Source organism: Peromyscus maniculatus, chromosome 10, assembly GCF_049852395.1.
Source record: "Peromyscus maniculatus bairdii isolate BWxNUB_F1_BW_parent chromosome 10, HU_Pman_BW_mat_3.1, whole genome shotgun sequence".
Classification (NCBI taxonomy): domain Eukaryota; kingdom Metazoa; phylum Chordata; class Mammalia; order Rodentia; family Cricetidae; genus Peromyscus; species Peromyscus maniculatus.
The window spans coordinates 82,026,236-82,043,301 of record NC_134861.1 but is presented as its reverse complement, the minus strand read 5'-3'; the positions used below and the strand labels follow the sequence as shown (position 1 = coordinate 82,043,301).

Sequence of the window (17,066 nt, the reverse complement as noted above, 5' to 3'; positions counted from 1 at the left end):
GGTGTCTCCTTGAGAGCAGGGAATATATGTACATATATATATTAATATTTATTAATAATATATTTTAATAATATAATATTAATAATATATACATGTCTCCATCTATTACTCAAGGTCTTTGTGGACTAAGATTCTGATAAGAAGCTATTCAGCTTCTTCTTGGGCTTTTGATAAACCAGTGGACATGTAAGTCGAAGCAACTGGATGCCTTATGAGAGAATATCACTCAGGCAAGTCTATTCAGTTGCTTCCCTAGGGACATGTGTAGGAGGAGGCTCTTGCATATCTGCTTCCCAGGGCTTCTGTCAGTCAAGTGAGTTAGGCACACTGTCAAGCTATTTTAGAAATTATATATAAGTGAATACATTAATCAACATTCTTACAAAAACTCTTGAAAAATGATACCCAGAAAATACTTATAAACTGTGTAATTACTGCATCTTGTGTTCTGTGTTGAGAAGAAAGTTGAGACTAACGTTGCACTAAACCAGTGTTATTGCTACTATTCAAAACTCTTACAAACAGAAAAGTTATGCAAAGAGTTAACTGACCCTCAATTTGCTTTATTGTAAAACATGACATTAAACACTCATATGCAAATATGAAATAATGAATATTTGCTTTTACTATCTCTAGTTAGTTCCGAAGTTCAGTGCAGTCAATTAGTGTATTTGCTTTAACCAACTTGGGTTATATTTTAACTCATGGCTGTTTTTCATCTTAGATATAAGGATGAGCAATGACAAAAAGGAACACACTGTGAACAGAGGATTTGATTTCCTAGGATGCCTGTGAAGTGGATGTCTGTTCTGCTGCTCCTGCAGATGAGTTCCTACTTCAGATCTGGGTATTGTGGGAAGGTGTTGGTATGGCCGATGGAATTCAGTCATTGGATGAATCTGAAGATAATACTGGATGAACTTGTACAGAGGGGTCATGAAGTGACAGTTCTGAGACCTGAATCTTCTATCTCTGTTGATCCGCAAAAATCACCTAGCCTGAAGTTTGAGTCTTATCACACATCTGTCAATAAAGATGATTTGGAAAAGTATTTCAACAGGCTTGTGGATATATGGACTTATGAAATACCAAGAGATACATGTTTATCATACTCACCTTTGCTACAAAACCTGATGGATGAATATTCTGATTACTTTCTAAGTCTTTGTAAAGACACAGTTACAAACAAACAACTTATGACAAAACTACAGAATTCCAAGTTTGATGTCCTTTTCTCGGATGCCATTGGCCCCTGCGGGGAGCTGATAGCTGAACTTCTCCAGATCCCTTTTCTGTACAGTCTTCGCTTCACTCCTGGTTATACAATGGAAAAGTACAGTGGAGGATTTACACTCCCGCCCTCCTATGTACCTATGATTCTGTCAGGATTAGGTGGGCAAATGACATTCATGGAGAGGGTAAAAAATATGATATGTATGTTTTATTTTGACTTTTGGTTCCAGACATTTAATGAGAAGAAATGGGATCAGTTTTACAGTGAAACTTTGGGTAAGTTATGTTTCTTATCAGGAACTCATTGACCTAAATTTTCCAAGCATTTAAATGTATTATGTCTGTGAAATACAAAGTGAAGCTGTCTTTTATAGGTGATCCAATGTAATACGATATTAGCTACCAAACTCACAAACCCTGTAAAAGCTCACGATATTGATCAAATAGAAGCAGGCAGCAGTCCTGACATGGGACATTCTGGTGAGCTAGACTGTAGCAAAGAGATGGAAGCAGACTTCCCTAAGTGATTCTTTACTCATCTGACTGTAATTTTTTCATCTGTTTTAATAAGTCACTAGCTAGTTAACCAAATCTTGATTACTGTAGATTACAGGATGACATATTTTACTGTTTCAATATGTATATGACATCCAAGAAATCATTGTCTTTTACACAGGCCACTGTCTTTATTTAAAATGAAAATGTGGGATCTGAAATCATGACAAAAGGTGGAGTGTTTTCTGTTCATTTTGAGTACCTGAGTTCTGTTCCTAGCACCCACCCAGGTTCAGTGGCTCAAAATTGCCTGTAACTTTGGTTTCAGGGAGCTGCTGCCCTTTTATGGCATCTGCAGGCACCTGAATAAGCATAGCACCTACTCACACAGACACATCAAGAAAAATATAAATCCTAAAATATTTTCTGTGTATTTTCTAGAGAATTCCCTTATTTTTGAAAGATACCATGTCAATTCACAAGCTTAAAAATGGAACTGAGGTTCCTGCCAATGCCACGTCCTTTATTGTATGCTTTCCTGACATCCACTGTTTAAACACCACAAAAGCAGGGACACTCATGCAGTCGGTCTTTACTTTCTGAAGTCATGTTTTATTCTCTTAAAAAATGCCATGGTTAAGACTGGCCATAAATTCCTATTGTTATATTTTCTGAAAATATTGATATTGTTTTTATAGGATAAGTACTGTTAATTTTTTTAATATGAAACCGAAGTAGAGACACTAACGAGAAATTCAGACATTCATCAACTTTACAGCTCCTTAGGCAAAACAAGGAAGAAGGACTAACTACAAACCACAGTGACCCTGGGGAAGTCTGCGCAGGGTACACAATGTGGTGTGACTTTTGGACCTGAAATGAGTGCTTATATTTATACTGTTCCTTTTGAAGTTTTAGGGAGGAGTAAGTGTGTGCCCATTCATATAGTGGCTTAGTAGGTTTTTTCATTGACTATTTATTATTTTAAATTACTGGGGAAACATGAGGTAATTCTTACAGTTTGCTTTAAAAATAAACCCACAGTGACATTTATGTATATTATGTGAGCCACAAATGAATTACACATGCAAATTATGTTACATGTCAATAAACACTGGTTCTAAAATGCACATGTTCTACATCAATAATAACTTTTTTCATTTTTAAGAAAATGTGTTTTATATTCAGATGACAATCCCGTCAACTTTTCTCTTCCTCATGTGCTCATTTTCTTCATCTAGGGAAGCCCACTACCTTCGCTGAGACAGTAGGCAAAGCACAAATGTGGCTCATTAGATCCTACTGGGATATGGAGTTCCCTAACCCAACTTTACCAAATGTTGACTATGTTGGAGGACTCCACTGCAAACCGGCAAAACCCTTGCCTAAGGTAAATATGCTTTTGTGATCTCTTTTTCATTTGATTTGATTTCTGGTGAAAGTGATTGAACACTTCTCCTTATATTTTTCTCCCAGTGATAGAGAGATATAGGAAGTGGAATTAAACATCCTGCTAACTAGTTCAATAAACTCAGGAAAGAATGTGATAGACCTGGGAAATATTCCTATCAGTAATTTAAATTAAGTCAATTAGGGTACTTGGTGGTTAGCAATTTGGTAATCCTTAGCAAGCAACTATGAGGATGTAAGTTTCATTCCCAATACCCATGTAAAAAGCTGGGTGACCCCACACATTACTATGAATTAGTACTGAGGTTGCAGAAACAGGTTGATACTGGAAGCTTGCTGTCCACTATTCTGTTAAAAATGGTGAGATTTGTGTTCAATGTGAGACAGTCTCAAAAATTATGTTAAAGATTGATAGAAGAAGACATCAGATTTTAACATTTGGCATCCATATGCTAAAGCAAAGACAGGGAAGCAAGCCAGCATTCACACACACACACACACACACACACACACACACACACACACACACACATACACTGAACAGATGTGCTCAACACATAAGCACATACACATACACAAACACACGTGCAAAATGCACAAACACATATAAAACCATTCACAAAAGATACAAAAATTAAATTAGTTAAACTCATCGTATCACTATTAATCATCAAAAGCTATGATGAACATATATCCAAGGTAATTGTGATATCTAGAGAAACAACATAGACATAGTTTTTAATCCAACCAGTAAATTGTGGAAGTCATCTCTGAGAATACCCTATTTATGCACAATATCAGGAAATTATGTAGTACATGTTTACCACGAACATGATTATTTCTCAAAGAACCAAAACATTTTATTAATCATAATAGGGAGTTTGTGTTAACTGCCACATACTTACATACTACAACAGAGATATTATTTGATTAAATACTAGTTAATAATATTAAATAAGCTATTAGAGGAGAAAAATGAAATAGCAAGGGGAAAATGTCACCCTTTCTGTAGGATGAAATCATGTAAATGAAGATATAGTGTAGCTAGAGTTTTCCTGCCTTGCCCACAGTCAGGACAAATCCCTGTCACCCGCCAGTCCCACAGCTGCTCAGACCCAACCAAGTAAACACAGAGACTTATATTGCTTACAAACTGTATGGCCGTGGCAGGCTTCTTGCTAACTCTTTTTATAGCTTAAATTAATCCATTTCCATAAATCTATACCTTGCCACGTGGCTGGTGGCTTACCAGCGTCTTCACATGCTGCTGGTCATGGCGGCGGCTGGCGGTGTCTCTCTCCGCCTCAGCCTTCTGCTTTCCTGTTCTTTTTATTTCTCCTCTCTGTTAGTCCCGCCTATACATCCTGCCTAGCCACGACCAATCAGGTTTTATTTATTGACCAATCAGAGCAACTTGACATACAGACCATCCCCCAGCACAGCCAAGTGCAGACCATCTCAGACACCTGCACTCAGGCCCATGGTCCTAATCATCCTCCATGTGGACCTGCTGGGCAAAGCCACGAGGAACCCAAGAAGGGCTCCCACAGGACATACAGAACATCCCACAGCAATATAGTTTTATGATTACTTCATATATGATGCTTGCACTCTTGAGTTTTAATTTTGCCAGAGGAAAATATTTAGAATGTTTGAGGCGTAATGTGTGAGTACACGCTGTATTGATGCCTACGAAGTTCAAAGACTTTGACATTGCCATTTTTGTCTTCTGTATGTTTTAACGCCACTATTCTAAAAATTCCTAAGAACAATTCAATTTTTATTCTCCTAGTTTTTCGTAGAGGTTTCATAAATAACTTTTCTTTAATTGTTATTTAGTCATGAAACAAATTCTCATCACAGGAAATGGAAGACTTTGTCCAGAGTTCTGGAGAGCATGGTGTTGTGGTGTTTACTCTGGGGTCAATGGTCAGAGACATGATAGAAGAAAAAGCCAATGCAATTGCGTGGGCCCTTGCCCAGATTCCACAAAAGGTGAGGTAAAGTGTTCCATGTTCACATACTAAGTCTGTGAAAGTCCTTGAAGTTCTGATTATAGAAATGACTGTGTGAAAGGTAAAGTTGTGAGAAAGCTCTCATCTACCTTAGCCACATTTAGAAACAGATATTCACAACAGATGAACAATGCTACAGAAGGTGTTTTTGACTGAGAGTGACTTGCATAAAACACGATGATCACTGTGGGCATATTCTGAAAGGCTGACTTGATGGTGACTCACTATCCAGAGTACGTAGATAGCCAAATGCATCAGAGTCCCTTATTGTGTTTGTTGAATATTTAAAGTTGCTGCATACATTAGATTTTGCAGGAGGGCACCTTTATTATTTATTATTTCTACCAGAATAACAGTAAGCAGGTATTGAAAAAGTTGGGAATGTAGCATGACTCTACATTATAACTTTCGAGTAGGCCTCCTCAGTGTACAGGTTGTGAGGGCCATTTAAAGGAAGGGAGTCCCAGGCTCACCAACTCTCAATCAGAGTATATTTTTGACTAATTGAAAGGAAGACAGTTAAAAAAAATATCTTTCAGTCTAGTCTCAACCAGACTGCCAATATGTGGAGAAGAAATAGATAAAGGAAAGGTAGAGATGGGAGCTTCCCTCACAGTGATCTCTGTGCATCATAAAAGATGAAAGACAGGACCCTGCTTGTCACCAGTCAGAGTGAAGCTCCTACCATTCAAGGAAGAAATATGAAAATAAAGACAGAGTCCAGAGGAACTTAACGTTAAAAAAGTTTCAGAAGACGCACTTCATAAAACATACCACAAACTAATTTCCTATGAATTAAATTTGCATATTTATGAACATTTTTACCTTTTGTAGAGTAACAGCCTCTCTTTAATCACTTATATTAATTTTTCAATCCTTTACATAATTCAGTCACATAACAAATTCTTGTTAGTCATGTGGATAATGTCAATTTTATGAGATTGAGAATTCTAACATTAGCTGCTATCATAGGCTTTAGTTTGGGACTGGTTTTCATGTCACAGAACATTTTGAACTCTGCAGGAAAATCTGCAATTCATCATAAGGCCTACATACCAATCAGTGGGACATAAAGTAGTGTCATTAGTTTTGGAGATATTTTTCAATAACATCACCTATGAATAGCAAATTATTTACAGTAGACTGCAAAGAATCCTTGCAAAGATTAATATGCTCATCAATATCCAAAGCAGTTCCAATCCTGGCCCCAAATAAGCTAATAATTTTAGAATGCCCTGATGAACCTCATAAAATGTAGCATTTACTACATGTTTAACATCTATTTGCTACATCTAATGAACTTCTGAACAAGAGATATGGCTCAGTGTGTTAAATGTTTTCAGTGCAGTGTGATCAGCTCAGTTTTAATCCCCAAATCCCATTGAAGTCAGGAATGATACTGAATGTTTCTGTAATACCAACATTCCTATCAGAAATAGAAGGCAGAAATAGGAGAATTCCTGTGGGCCAGAAGTAGAAAAAAAAAAAAACAACCAAACAAACAAACAAGAGATTCTGTCTCCAAAAGGAGAGACTTCAGAATGAATACCTGAAGAAGGTAGTCTTCTCCATTCCACACAATCACCTTGGAACTCTTAAACAGCATTAACACACACGAATTGGCTCATATATACTACAACATAACCCAGAACACCCAGGGAGGGAAAGAGAGAATGAGGTAGAGATGGGGGAAGATATTTCCAATCTCAGCGACAATCCAATAATGTGGATTCACCTTCAAAATTCTATATGCAATTTTCCTGCCATTAGTGACTAGACATTTGTATATTGACATTAAGATTCTTAGAATCCTAAAGCAAAATTGACTTCTCGTGAAAAAACAATGATTGCTTAGATTTGAATTGATGTGAATCAAAAATGTGAACAAAACTTGTGCAACTAAAAACAGATCAAATCTGATCATGGAGAGGGGAGGTATATATACAATACCACCCAAAGCCATGGAACTATTGACAATAATTAGCATGTGAGAGAGGAAAAGAATAGCTCCTGACAAGTCCATCATTCTCTACTGGAAGACCACACATCCTAGAATATTTAGAGTGCACAATTGACCAATTGTGTTGAAAGATTATTTTTTTTAAGGTCACTAAGTGGAGTGGATAGGGAAGGGGTAGTTTAGGGAATATTGGAGTGGGGAAGTGAATATGATAAAAGCACATTATATGAATGAAATGAAATGTCACTCTCACTTGGTGTGGTCATAGTCATCATTTAGACAGCAGATGGAGTTCCAAAGTGTAGACAATGTAGGCATGTTGTGAGCCTGTTTCTCCACAGAAATTGCTCTACAAAGAACATAAGTCATTTTGGGTGAAAATGATACAGTAGGTTTAATGTCTTGTTTTAAAACCTATACTATCACCATCCAGAGTTAGTTGCACTTAGAAGAATGGAGCCTATAAGTGAATCAGACTAAAGTTTCATGAAATAGCCAACTTTATGCAGAGAACTCTGAGAGTTAAGAAACATGAGTTAAGATCATGTAAGTTGAAGCTCTATACAATCATAATGACAAGCCATGTGTGGCAAAAATATATCTTCCACAGAGGCACCAAAAGGACAGTTTAAACATTCTCTGGATGACAATGGCAAGCAGTCGTGGCTAACCTGAAGTTCACCCACTCCTATCTGCTACACCTGGGAGGAGAACAAAAATACATTCCAGGAAATAATAGGATGAACGATGAAATTAAAACAGTTTCCTATCCTTCCATAGTAATGCATAAATGAAATTTGAAAATCTATGGAGTTCAGAAACTCTCTTTAAAACTTATTGTTATTTAGGGGTAATATAATACATCAAGACTCAAATCCATATAATTTTGACATTGGGTCCTTCTCTCATTTACTAATTGAGCAAGAAGAGTAAGGTAAGCAGTTAGTATTTTATGGCCCTTATGGTGTAAATAAACCCATCCCAACGGCTTATCCTCTTGTGCTATACTACCTGAAGGAAACAATTTAGTGGTCAAAATAAGTAACTTTAAGGCAGCAAAGGATCTACATATACGCATATGCCTCCTTTCTTTTCTTTTCTTTTCTTTTCTTTTCTTTTTTTTTTTATATTTATTATGTACACAGTATTCTTCCTGCACGTGTCCCTGCAAACCAGAAGAGGGCACCAGATCTCATTACATGTGGTTGTGAGCCACCATGTGGGTGCTGGGAGTTGAACTCAGGACCTTTGGAAGAGCAGCCAGTGCTCCTAACCTCTGAGCCATCTCTCCAGCCTGCCTCCTTCATTTTCAATGCAAAAGCTGTAATTCTTCCCTTGCCTCTCTAGATAAAATAAAGACTGCTCAATGCTGTCTCTCCTTTCAGAGATTTAATAGATTGGTTAGCACATAATATAGTATTCCTAGACTAGAGGATTCCTAGTAGGCAATTAATATTTCCTAATAATAGTTGAATGTCATTCTTGAGTATTATTAAATTGTTGAGTCTAAAGGACATTTGTAGGGGGCAGGGGTGGTGGTTCTTAGCACTTGTTCTAGTAACTAGTTACCCAAAATATTACACAGTCCATGATCATTGCACCTTTTGAGGTATAATAATAAGCCTATTTTTTTTCCTTTTTTTTTTTTTTTTTTTTTTTGAGACAGGGTTTCTCTGTGTAGCTTTGCACCTTTCCTGGAGCTCACTTGGTAGCCCAGGCTGGCCTCGAACTCACAAAGATCTGCCTGCCTCTGCCTCCCAAGTGCTGGGATTAAAGGCGTGCGCCACCACGCCCGGCTAATAAGCCTACTTTTATGTAGCACATGTTGAATCAAGTCATATATGGATTACAGCTCTTTCTTTTTGGGAGTTACTAACAGGATATCATCCATATAATGAATAATATAGAATGAAAAAATAAAAAGGAAGGGGAAGCACATGACTGTCCCTAGGTATGGTGAAAGAGAAGGTTTATTATAGATATATGAGAGAACATAGCCAGAGGCAGGGACAGGGACAGGGGGAGTCCAGAGCGGACATGAACAGACTGAGCTGTGCCATGTGAGGGGAGGGGAGAGGTGAAGGGAAAGGGTAGAGAGGGGACCAGATAGCCAAAGGTACAAAACAGAGCAGGTAACAATAATGGTTGGGTTATATAGGGAAGAACAGCATAGTCCTCTGGGCTGGAGAGTTCAGAAAAGGGGCCAGATTATACCAGCCAGGAGAGCCCTGTGACATGTAGAAACTGAGGGATTGCCAGGCCAGCCTTGAAATGTGAAATAGGCACCTCAGCCATTTGTCCCAGGTTTAAAACCTAATAAATATAGGCCTCAGGTAGGGCCTCCCTCACAGGCTCTAAAAGCTTTCCTACATAGTATTGACATGTAATAGAGGATTTGCCATGCCTTGAGGGTAATACAGTCAGTCCATTGATATCAGAGCTGAGGTCCTTTATGATTGAGTGAGGAACAGAAAAGGCCAAATATACCTTATTATCAGGATGAATGTGTATAATATAAGCAATCTTTTTAAATGCAAAACTCTTAAAGGCCAATCTTTAACAATAGCTGTCTGTAGGTAAAACTGGCTGTAAACTCCCATTGGCCACATGGTGGTATTAACATTTCAGAAGTCAATAAACCAACTCCATTTATCAGATTATGTTTTAATTACAAAAACAGGAGGATTCCTGGGAGATAAAGAGGGCTCTATGTGCCCATTCTCCACTGTTCTCTGACTAACTTGTGACGACCCCATAACTTTTCTCTTACAAACAGGCTATTAGGTGTCCAAACAGAGTCACTAGATTTTTATATAATTTTTGGTTTCTATGAAAAACCCAAGCCATGCTTTTGATCTTGTCCATGTGGGAATATAGGTTCCCTAGTCCCTTTAACTCTTTTCATAGTCCTTTTCATTTTTGGTAACCCAATCTTTTCATCAGCAATTGCGATTGTGAAGAATGGGCAGCCTGAAAGTCCGGCATATAGATTTCTGCATGAGTTTGTTATAGAAAGTCTCTCAATCAGAATTTGAGTAATATAAGACTGTAGAACTTCCAATATGCCTTCTGGGCCCAAACCTTGTAATTTTGTAGCATTTTGTTTAATCTTGCTAGAGTTCATAGTTCTCAACCTTATCAGGGTGGAGTTTACTCCCCTATAACAGGCCATTCAGAAGGCCATTATTTCATGGTTATAATAGAAACATTATTTCCATGACCAATTAATTTTGTAAACATTTTTTCCTCTTATTTTTAAACCCAATAATGGTTTATCATTTTCTTTTAATAAGGTGCTTAATGCTACAGTCTTATCTGTACTACTGAATCCTCACTCACACAGTTTTTTTTGTTCTTGTTGTTGTTCATGTAGAGACTATACAGACCACAAAAATAACTGCATTTTTTTCTCCTGCTTTAAATGACCAATTAGCAGGCACTGTGATCAAGTTGGCAATTTCACCTGTACAATCTTCATCAATGACTCTTGTATGAACTATGATTCCTTTCATGGATAAACTATTGCAACCCGATAAAAGTCTAACTGTTTGAGGCAGGATAGGACCCCTCAACATGCTTCCCTATTGTTGACTGGTACTGTTATTGTTGTCAGGCAATGTATTGCCATCCTTATCACATTTAGATCAGCATTTCTTTTTTTTTTTTTTTTTTTTTTTTTTTTTGGTTTTTCGAGACAGGGTTTCTCTGTGTAGCTTTGCGCCTTTCCTGGGACTCCCTTGGTAGTCCAGGCTGGCCTCGAACTCACAGAGATCCACCTGGCTCTGCCTCCCGAGTGCTGGGATTAAAGGCGTGCACCACCACCGCCCGGCAAGATCAGCATTTCTTAACCCAGTGTTGTATTTTCTTGCATATAGAAATGCCAGGAGCTCATTGATTCTGAACATTCGATTTTTGTAGGGGCAATTTACATTGCTTGTTTAAGTGGACACTTTGCTAATACCTGTTTTTGTATAGCATAGATTACTATAGCAGCTAATTTTGCACTATGTTTATAGATCCATACATTTCTGCATAACTTTAGAAAGTCCATAACATTTTATGTCTCTCTTTGAGACTTGATTAATCCTTGGCAATCTTCATTGTCATTTATCAGAAGCAAATTGTTTTAATAATAACTGTTGAATTTGTTCTGCCTTTATTGACTTTTAAATAGCAACTTTGAGTCTCCCTATGAAGTTAACATAAGGCTCAGAGGGACTATGCATAGATTTTTTTTAACTAGACCGAAAGTCAGATTCCATATCAGTCAGTCTCCAGGCAGCCATGGCTACTACCCTAACATGTGGGCGAGCTGCAGGAGGCATGTTATGCACCTGATAATCTGTTGAAACCCACCTACCAGTCCCTGTCATTATTTCACATTTGACATTTCTAGGATTACTCCTCAGTCCTAGCTGTAGAACTTTTTTATGGGCTTCATCTGCAGGCCACATTTGCCACTGAAGAAGTTTGAAAGGGCTAAGAACTATTTTAGAAATTATATGAAAATCATATGGCAAACATTGTGCATTATTGTTCCAATCAAAAAGATATTCATAAGTACATGGAGCAGTAGGTACATAGGAAATACAAGCCTTCTTAAAATCTTTCATTGTATCCATTCTAGTCGCTGATAAATATTTTGATTTTCTTGAAATTTCACTGGAAGTACCAAACTCAGCTTATGATGCCAGAGAAGAATTGGTAAATAAACTCCTTTTGGATGCCATACACTAGCTTGTCTAGATTGTAAAGCTAGCTTTCACATAAGCTCTCCTAAATCCTCGTCAAAACAATAAAGAGAATTTAAGGTTAGATTTTTTATCAGATTCCTCACCCCATGATTCAGGATATTCTTTAGGTAATACAGGAAACATCTTTAGAGGAGACTCAAGTAAGGGAGCTGAGGGAGCCACCACCTGCACAGTTATCATTGGTGCTGTTTTTACTTTTCATTTATCTACACTGGGAAAATCTTCTCTTGTTTTTCCTTTGCCTCCTTTACCAGGTTTAAGATGTGATCATCCAGTTTGTATTCATGCCAAGGATTAGCCATCTCTTCCTCATGTTAATAATGTCATCTTGTTTAAGTATTTTAATAATGGTCCAAATCAATGCCCAAGTGACCCAAAATTGAATGGGAATCTTTTCTCCTTATTTATATTCCTTTTATATTCATTCAGACTCTGTGCTACACTTCTTCATCTGAAGAGCCTTCTTATGGAAACTAGGGATTATAGTCATAAGAAATTTGTACAGACTAATAGCTGTGATTTTGATACCTGTGCTCCTCCTTTTTTTTTTTTAAAAAAAAAAAGGATGCACAAGCCTCAACATAAGGCAAAGCCTTCCCCAGTTTCTGCCCCATTTTTCTCATTCACCTCCTTCTGTGAGATTCCCCCACTCCTATCACATAGCCAATTTCAGCTCCCTGTTCAGAAGCAGCTTGTCACAGCTCCAGAAACAGTGGGTCTTGGGAGAATGGAGTTAATAAATGAGGCAGACTAAAGTCTCATGCAATAGGCAATTTTATTCAGAGAATCAGATAATGCATACTCTGAGGGTTAAGAAAGGTCACTTGAGCAAAGATCACATGAGTTGAAGCTGTGTACAATCAAAAGAATAAGCCATGTGTGACACAAAACAAACATGTTATTCCATAGAGGCTGTCTTAATTAGGTTTTTATTGCTGTGAAAAGACATTGTGACCACGGCAACACTTACAAAGAAAATATTTCATTGTGATGGCTCAATGACAGTTTCAGAGAATCAGTCCATTATCATCCAGGGGAGCGTGACGGCATGCAGGCAGACATGGCACTGGAGCTGGAAGTGCTACATCTTTCAGGCAACAGGAACTCCCCAGAAAGTAACACTGAAGGAAGTTTGAGCAAAAGAGAACTCAAAGCCCTCCCGCCACAGTGACACAATTTCTCAAACACAGCCACACCACCTAATAGTGCCAACTGCCTAGGGGGGCATTTTCTTGCAAGCCACCACAGAGTCACAGAAAGGGCAGTTTAAACATTCTCTGGATAACATTAGCAAGCAGCAGTGGTTAACCTGAAGTTCACCCACTCCTCTCTGCTACATCTGGGAGGAGGGTGAAAACACATGCCAAGAACAGTCATGTGTTTTGAAAAAACTGAGGTCACAAGACACTTGTCCTGTTTTCTTAGAGTATTCTCTCAAGCACTCAGCATTCTCTTCATGTGACTCCATTCCTGGACAATAAATATTCCAACTCTACACTATGCAAGGTTTCTTCAGGATGGGTCAGATGGCTCCATATTGGTATTGGCCAACATGATGGCATTGTTTCAAAGAACTCCAGACCAGAGAGGGTTGTAGAACACAAATATTTGTCATGAATAAATAATCAAGGACAAAGACTTGAAATTCATTTAAAAACATGGAAAAAGTGAATAAAAGTAAACTCTGAAGCATTTACAATATAATGATATTAAAACTAGACTATTCAAATTATCAAAATATATTTATATAAAATAAAAATTATTAGTAATGTAGCTAGCTCCTCTTTCTGAAATTGAATTATATCACCATGGTAGTGTATTAAATATTTTCATACATCATCAACCATCTCATTTGTCTAAATATCTCTGCTTGGAAAATGATGATGCTCAATCTGTCTGAATGGAAAAATAATCACAGATTCTGCTTACACATTCTTCATCTCAGTCTCTCAATAGTTCTCATTTCTCACCTCCTCTGATTTCTTCCTCCCTCCTATGGAAGGTATTTAGCTATGCTTATCTAAACTTAAAAGGTCCTATTTAGATTATTTCTATTTTTGAAATTATAATACAATTGCATCATTTTCCCCTTTCATTCGTCACTCCAAGCACTCTCATATCCATGTTCCTTGCTATCTTTCAGATTCGTAGATTTTTTTTATTATTTTGATTACATACACATATGCATATATATGTATATATACCCACTTATATTCCTAAATATAACCTGCTCAGTCTGAATAATTTTAAATTTACTCCAGCAATAAAGATTATCTAACACTTAACAGGTACTTTGGAGATTTGATGGTAAAACACCGGACACCTTAGGACCCAATACCAGAGTCTACAAATGGCTCCCTCAGAATGACCTTCTAGGTAAGACTGGAAAGCAAACCTATTCTAGTTGACTTCAAAATACCTTATATTACATCTAGTGAATGAACTATTTATTTACAATAACAAGTTCTGTATACACTTTTGTGTCTTTTTTAACACTCATTTCCTCTTATTTGCCATGTACTCCATGTGTTCAACTGGAAATCAGTATTTCATAGTTCAAGTCTCAAGTCATAAACCAATCTGCAAACATCTCTCTAAAATTTAGTATCTTCTTGCTCTAAGATAGGAAGACATTTCACTGAGGTTATGAGGATAGGATCTTCACGTAGGTTTTCTTGTGATAAGGAGAGAGTAAACTAAATAAATGATGTAAACTAAATAAACAAATTTAATTAATAAAAAAAGAATCTTTATGTAGAAAATCTGCTCTCAGTTACTGATAGTATACATTTCTCATTGCAAGACTAAGTATGCTAATTAATGCTAACCAGAATTCATCTTATTCTAGGTCATCCAAAAACAAAAGCCTTTGTAACTCATGGTGGAGCCAATGGCATCTATGAGGCAATCCATTTTGGAATCCCTATGATTGGCCTTCCTTTATTTGGAGATCAACATGATAATATTGCCTACATGGTGGCCAAAGGAGCAGCTGTTGCATTAAATATTAGAACGATGTCAGGGTCAGACTTGCTCAACGCATTGAAGGCAGTCATAGACAATCCTTCGTGAGTATAACATTTTAACATATGTATTTGTTATTTATTTATTTTTCATTTTGCTTCTTGCTGAAGACCAAAGGAGCAAGAATTTTCCTGAAGGCAAAAATAGTGGTAGGAAGAGAGAAATTGGGGCATGATTCAGTGCATTGGTGTTTCTCTTTCTGTTTTACACAAATATGCACCACCATGCAGATTTGAAAGGGATTTGTCTTCTATTGAAACCCCCTGACAATAGTATGCACTTGGCACACCAAGTTATTAATAATTGCTTATGGATAACTGAATTTTATATAATCAAATAATATCTCATTTTGATTTATTTGATATTAAGGCATAGCTATCCCCAAACTCTAATTTAGGAATATTTAATCTTTTCCCATTTTCTTTTTCTATGCTCAAGGAGCTCTGAAGATCTTCCTAGTGATGAACAGAAAACATAATTCATTTTCCTTCTACTTTTGTGTAATTATCTTTACTATCTACACAAAAATTACACACGTGCATTTTTCATTCATTATGTAAGTTGATGTAAATTTTACTTCTTTCAGCTATAAAGAGAATGCTATGTGGTTATCAACCATTCACCATGACCAGCCCTTAAAGCCCCTGGACAGAGCCATCTTCTGGATTGAGTTTGTCATGCGCCACAAAGGGGCCAAGCACCTGAGGCCACTTGCCTACAACCTCAGCTGGTACCAGTACCACTCTCTGGATGTGGTTGGATTCCTACTCGCCTGTGTGGCAGCCATAGCTTTCCTTGCCATAAAATCCTGCTCATTCATTTATCAAAAGTTTATAAAGATGGGAAATAAAATGAAGAATGAGTAGAGCTCATTGAGGATGTACTACATGAGCTAAATTTCAGCATCATTCTAATTTATGAACTGCCTTCCAAATATTCACTGATTAATTTATCTTGTCATATCATCTTTTGATGGATGAAAGGGAATGGGAAAATAATGTAATTACATCATATTCTCAAAAAATAAAAGACATAATAAAAATGAAAATACTGAGCAAGGTATAAGGAACAATCTAGTGACCAGAGTCCCTCCATTACATCTGCTTCAGTTCTGCCTTCTGATTCCTGCCTTTAACCTCTGACCTACTTTTCCTCAATAATGGACATGGAGCTATGAGATGAAATAAAGCCTCCCCTTTCTCAAATAAAAATGAATATTTTAAAAAATTCAAACAAAGGAGAGGCCTGGGCCTGGGCAGGGGCAGGCACCACTATGGTGAGTAAATACGTGGTGGAGAGACGGGAGAGAAAGAAGTGGAAGCAGTTTGTGCTCTATGAAGAGAGGCAGAACTGCAGACGTGAAGGCAGCAAGAAACAACCCCATGTGAGAGGCCTGCACTGCCACCTGAGGTCATGGTGATATCTGTGATGCCACAGAGGGCCATATCTGGGTCCATGGCTATTCTGTATCAGGGGTCTGTGTCAATGTTCATGGTGATGTGAACATCCTTGTCCCGGCTGCCATTTGATGCCATTTAATGTCTGAGTACTGTGCTGAGCTGGTCCAACCACTCACCAGCCACCACATAGTAGCACCATTGGTGACATGAGCACTTGCCTTTGCAGTTGGGGAGAGCTGGCCTGGGATGCCGGGGTAGAAGAGCTGACCTCATGACTTAGTGGGGGAGAGCTGGCCCCCGATGCCGGGGTAGAAGAGCTGACCTCATGACTTAGTGGGGGAGAGCTGGTCCCCTATGATGGTGTAGAAAAGCTGACCTCATGAATTAGTGGGGGGGGGAAGCTATTCTGTCCCTCATCTTGGCAATGCAGGAGAACTGGCCCTGTTGGCACGGATGTGGAAGAGCTGGCCCTGATGATGTGGACACAGGAGAGGCAGCCTCACCCCTCGACTGTACATTATGGGAGAGCTGGCCCTGGTACATGAGCAAGGGAGAGCTGTTGGGCTGACCAACTCAGCCACCACCCAGACCAAGATCTGTAGATTTGAGCTGGCTCAACCCAACACCTACCCCATCTATGAGTTGCTGGAGTTAATGAAGGAGCTGGTCCTGCAGAACCAAAGTTGCAAAAGCTCCATGACACAGGGCAACAAAAAGATATCTAACAGGAATCTCAGTGGGATCCAGCTCCAATAGTGTAGCAGAAGCTAGAGGC

General features: G+C 38.1%; 1 protein-coding gene across 1 annotated transcript; it reads left to right on the top strand.

Annotated features, from left to right (window-relative positions):
• Positions 1–728: 728 nt before the first annotated feature.
• LOC143266712 (UDP-glucuronosyltransferase 2B17-like) lies at positions 729–15,963 on the top strand. Its single transcript, XM_006983798.4, has 6 exons — positions 729–1,509; positions 2,970–3,118; positions 5,002–5,133; positions 14,156–14,243; positions 14,716–14,935; positions 15,478–15,963. Exons 1-6 carry the CDS (start codon positions 786–788, stop codon positions 15,755–15,757), a joined length of 1,593 nt encoding a protein of 530 aa, XP_006983860.1. The 5' UTR covers positions 729–785; the 3' UTR covers positions 15,758–15,963.
• The last annotated feature ends 1,103 nt before the right edge of the window (positions 15,964–17,066 follow it).

Excerpts from the sequence above, each read along its gene's own strand:
- LOC143266712 (XM_006983798.4), top strand. The coding sequence starts at position 786 with ATGCCTGTGAAGTGGATGTCTGTTCTGCTGCTCCTGCAGATGAGTTCC. Across the intron at positions 1,510-2,969 it reads GTTTTACAGTGAAACTTTGG|GGAAGCCCACTACCTTCGCT; the intron begins GTAAGTTATGTT and ends TTCTTCATCTAG. Across the intron at positions 14,244-14,715 it reads CCCTCAGAATGACCTTCTAG|GTCATCCAAAAACAAAAGCC; the intron begins GTAAGACTGGAA and ends ATCTTATTCTAG.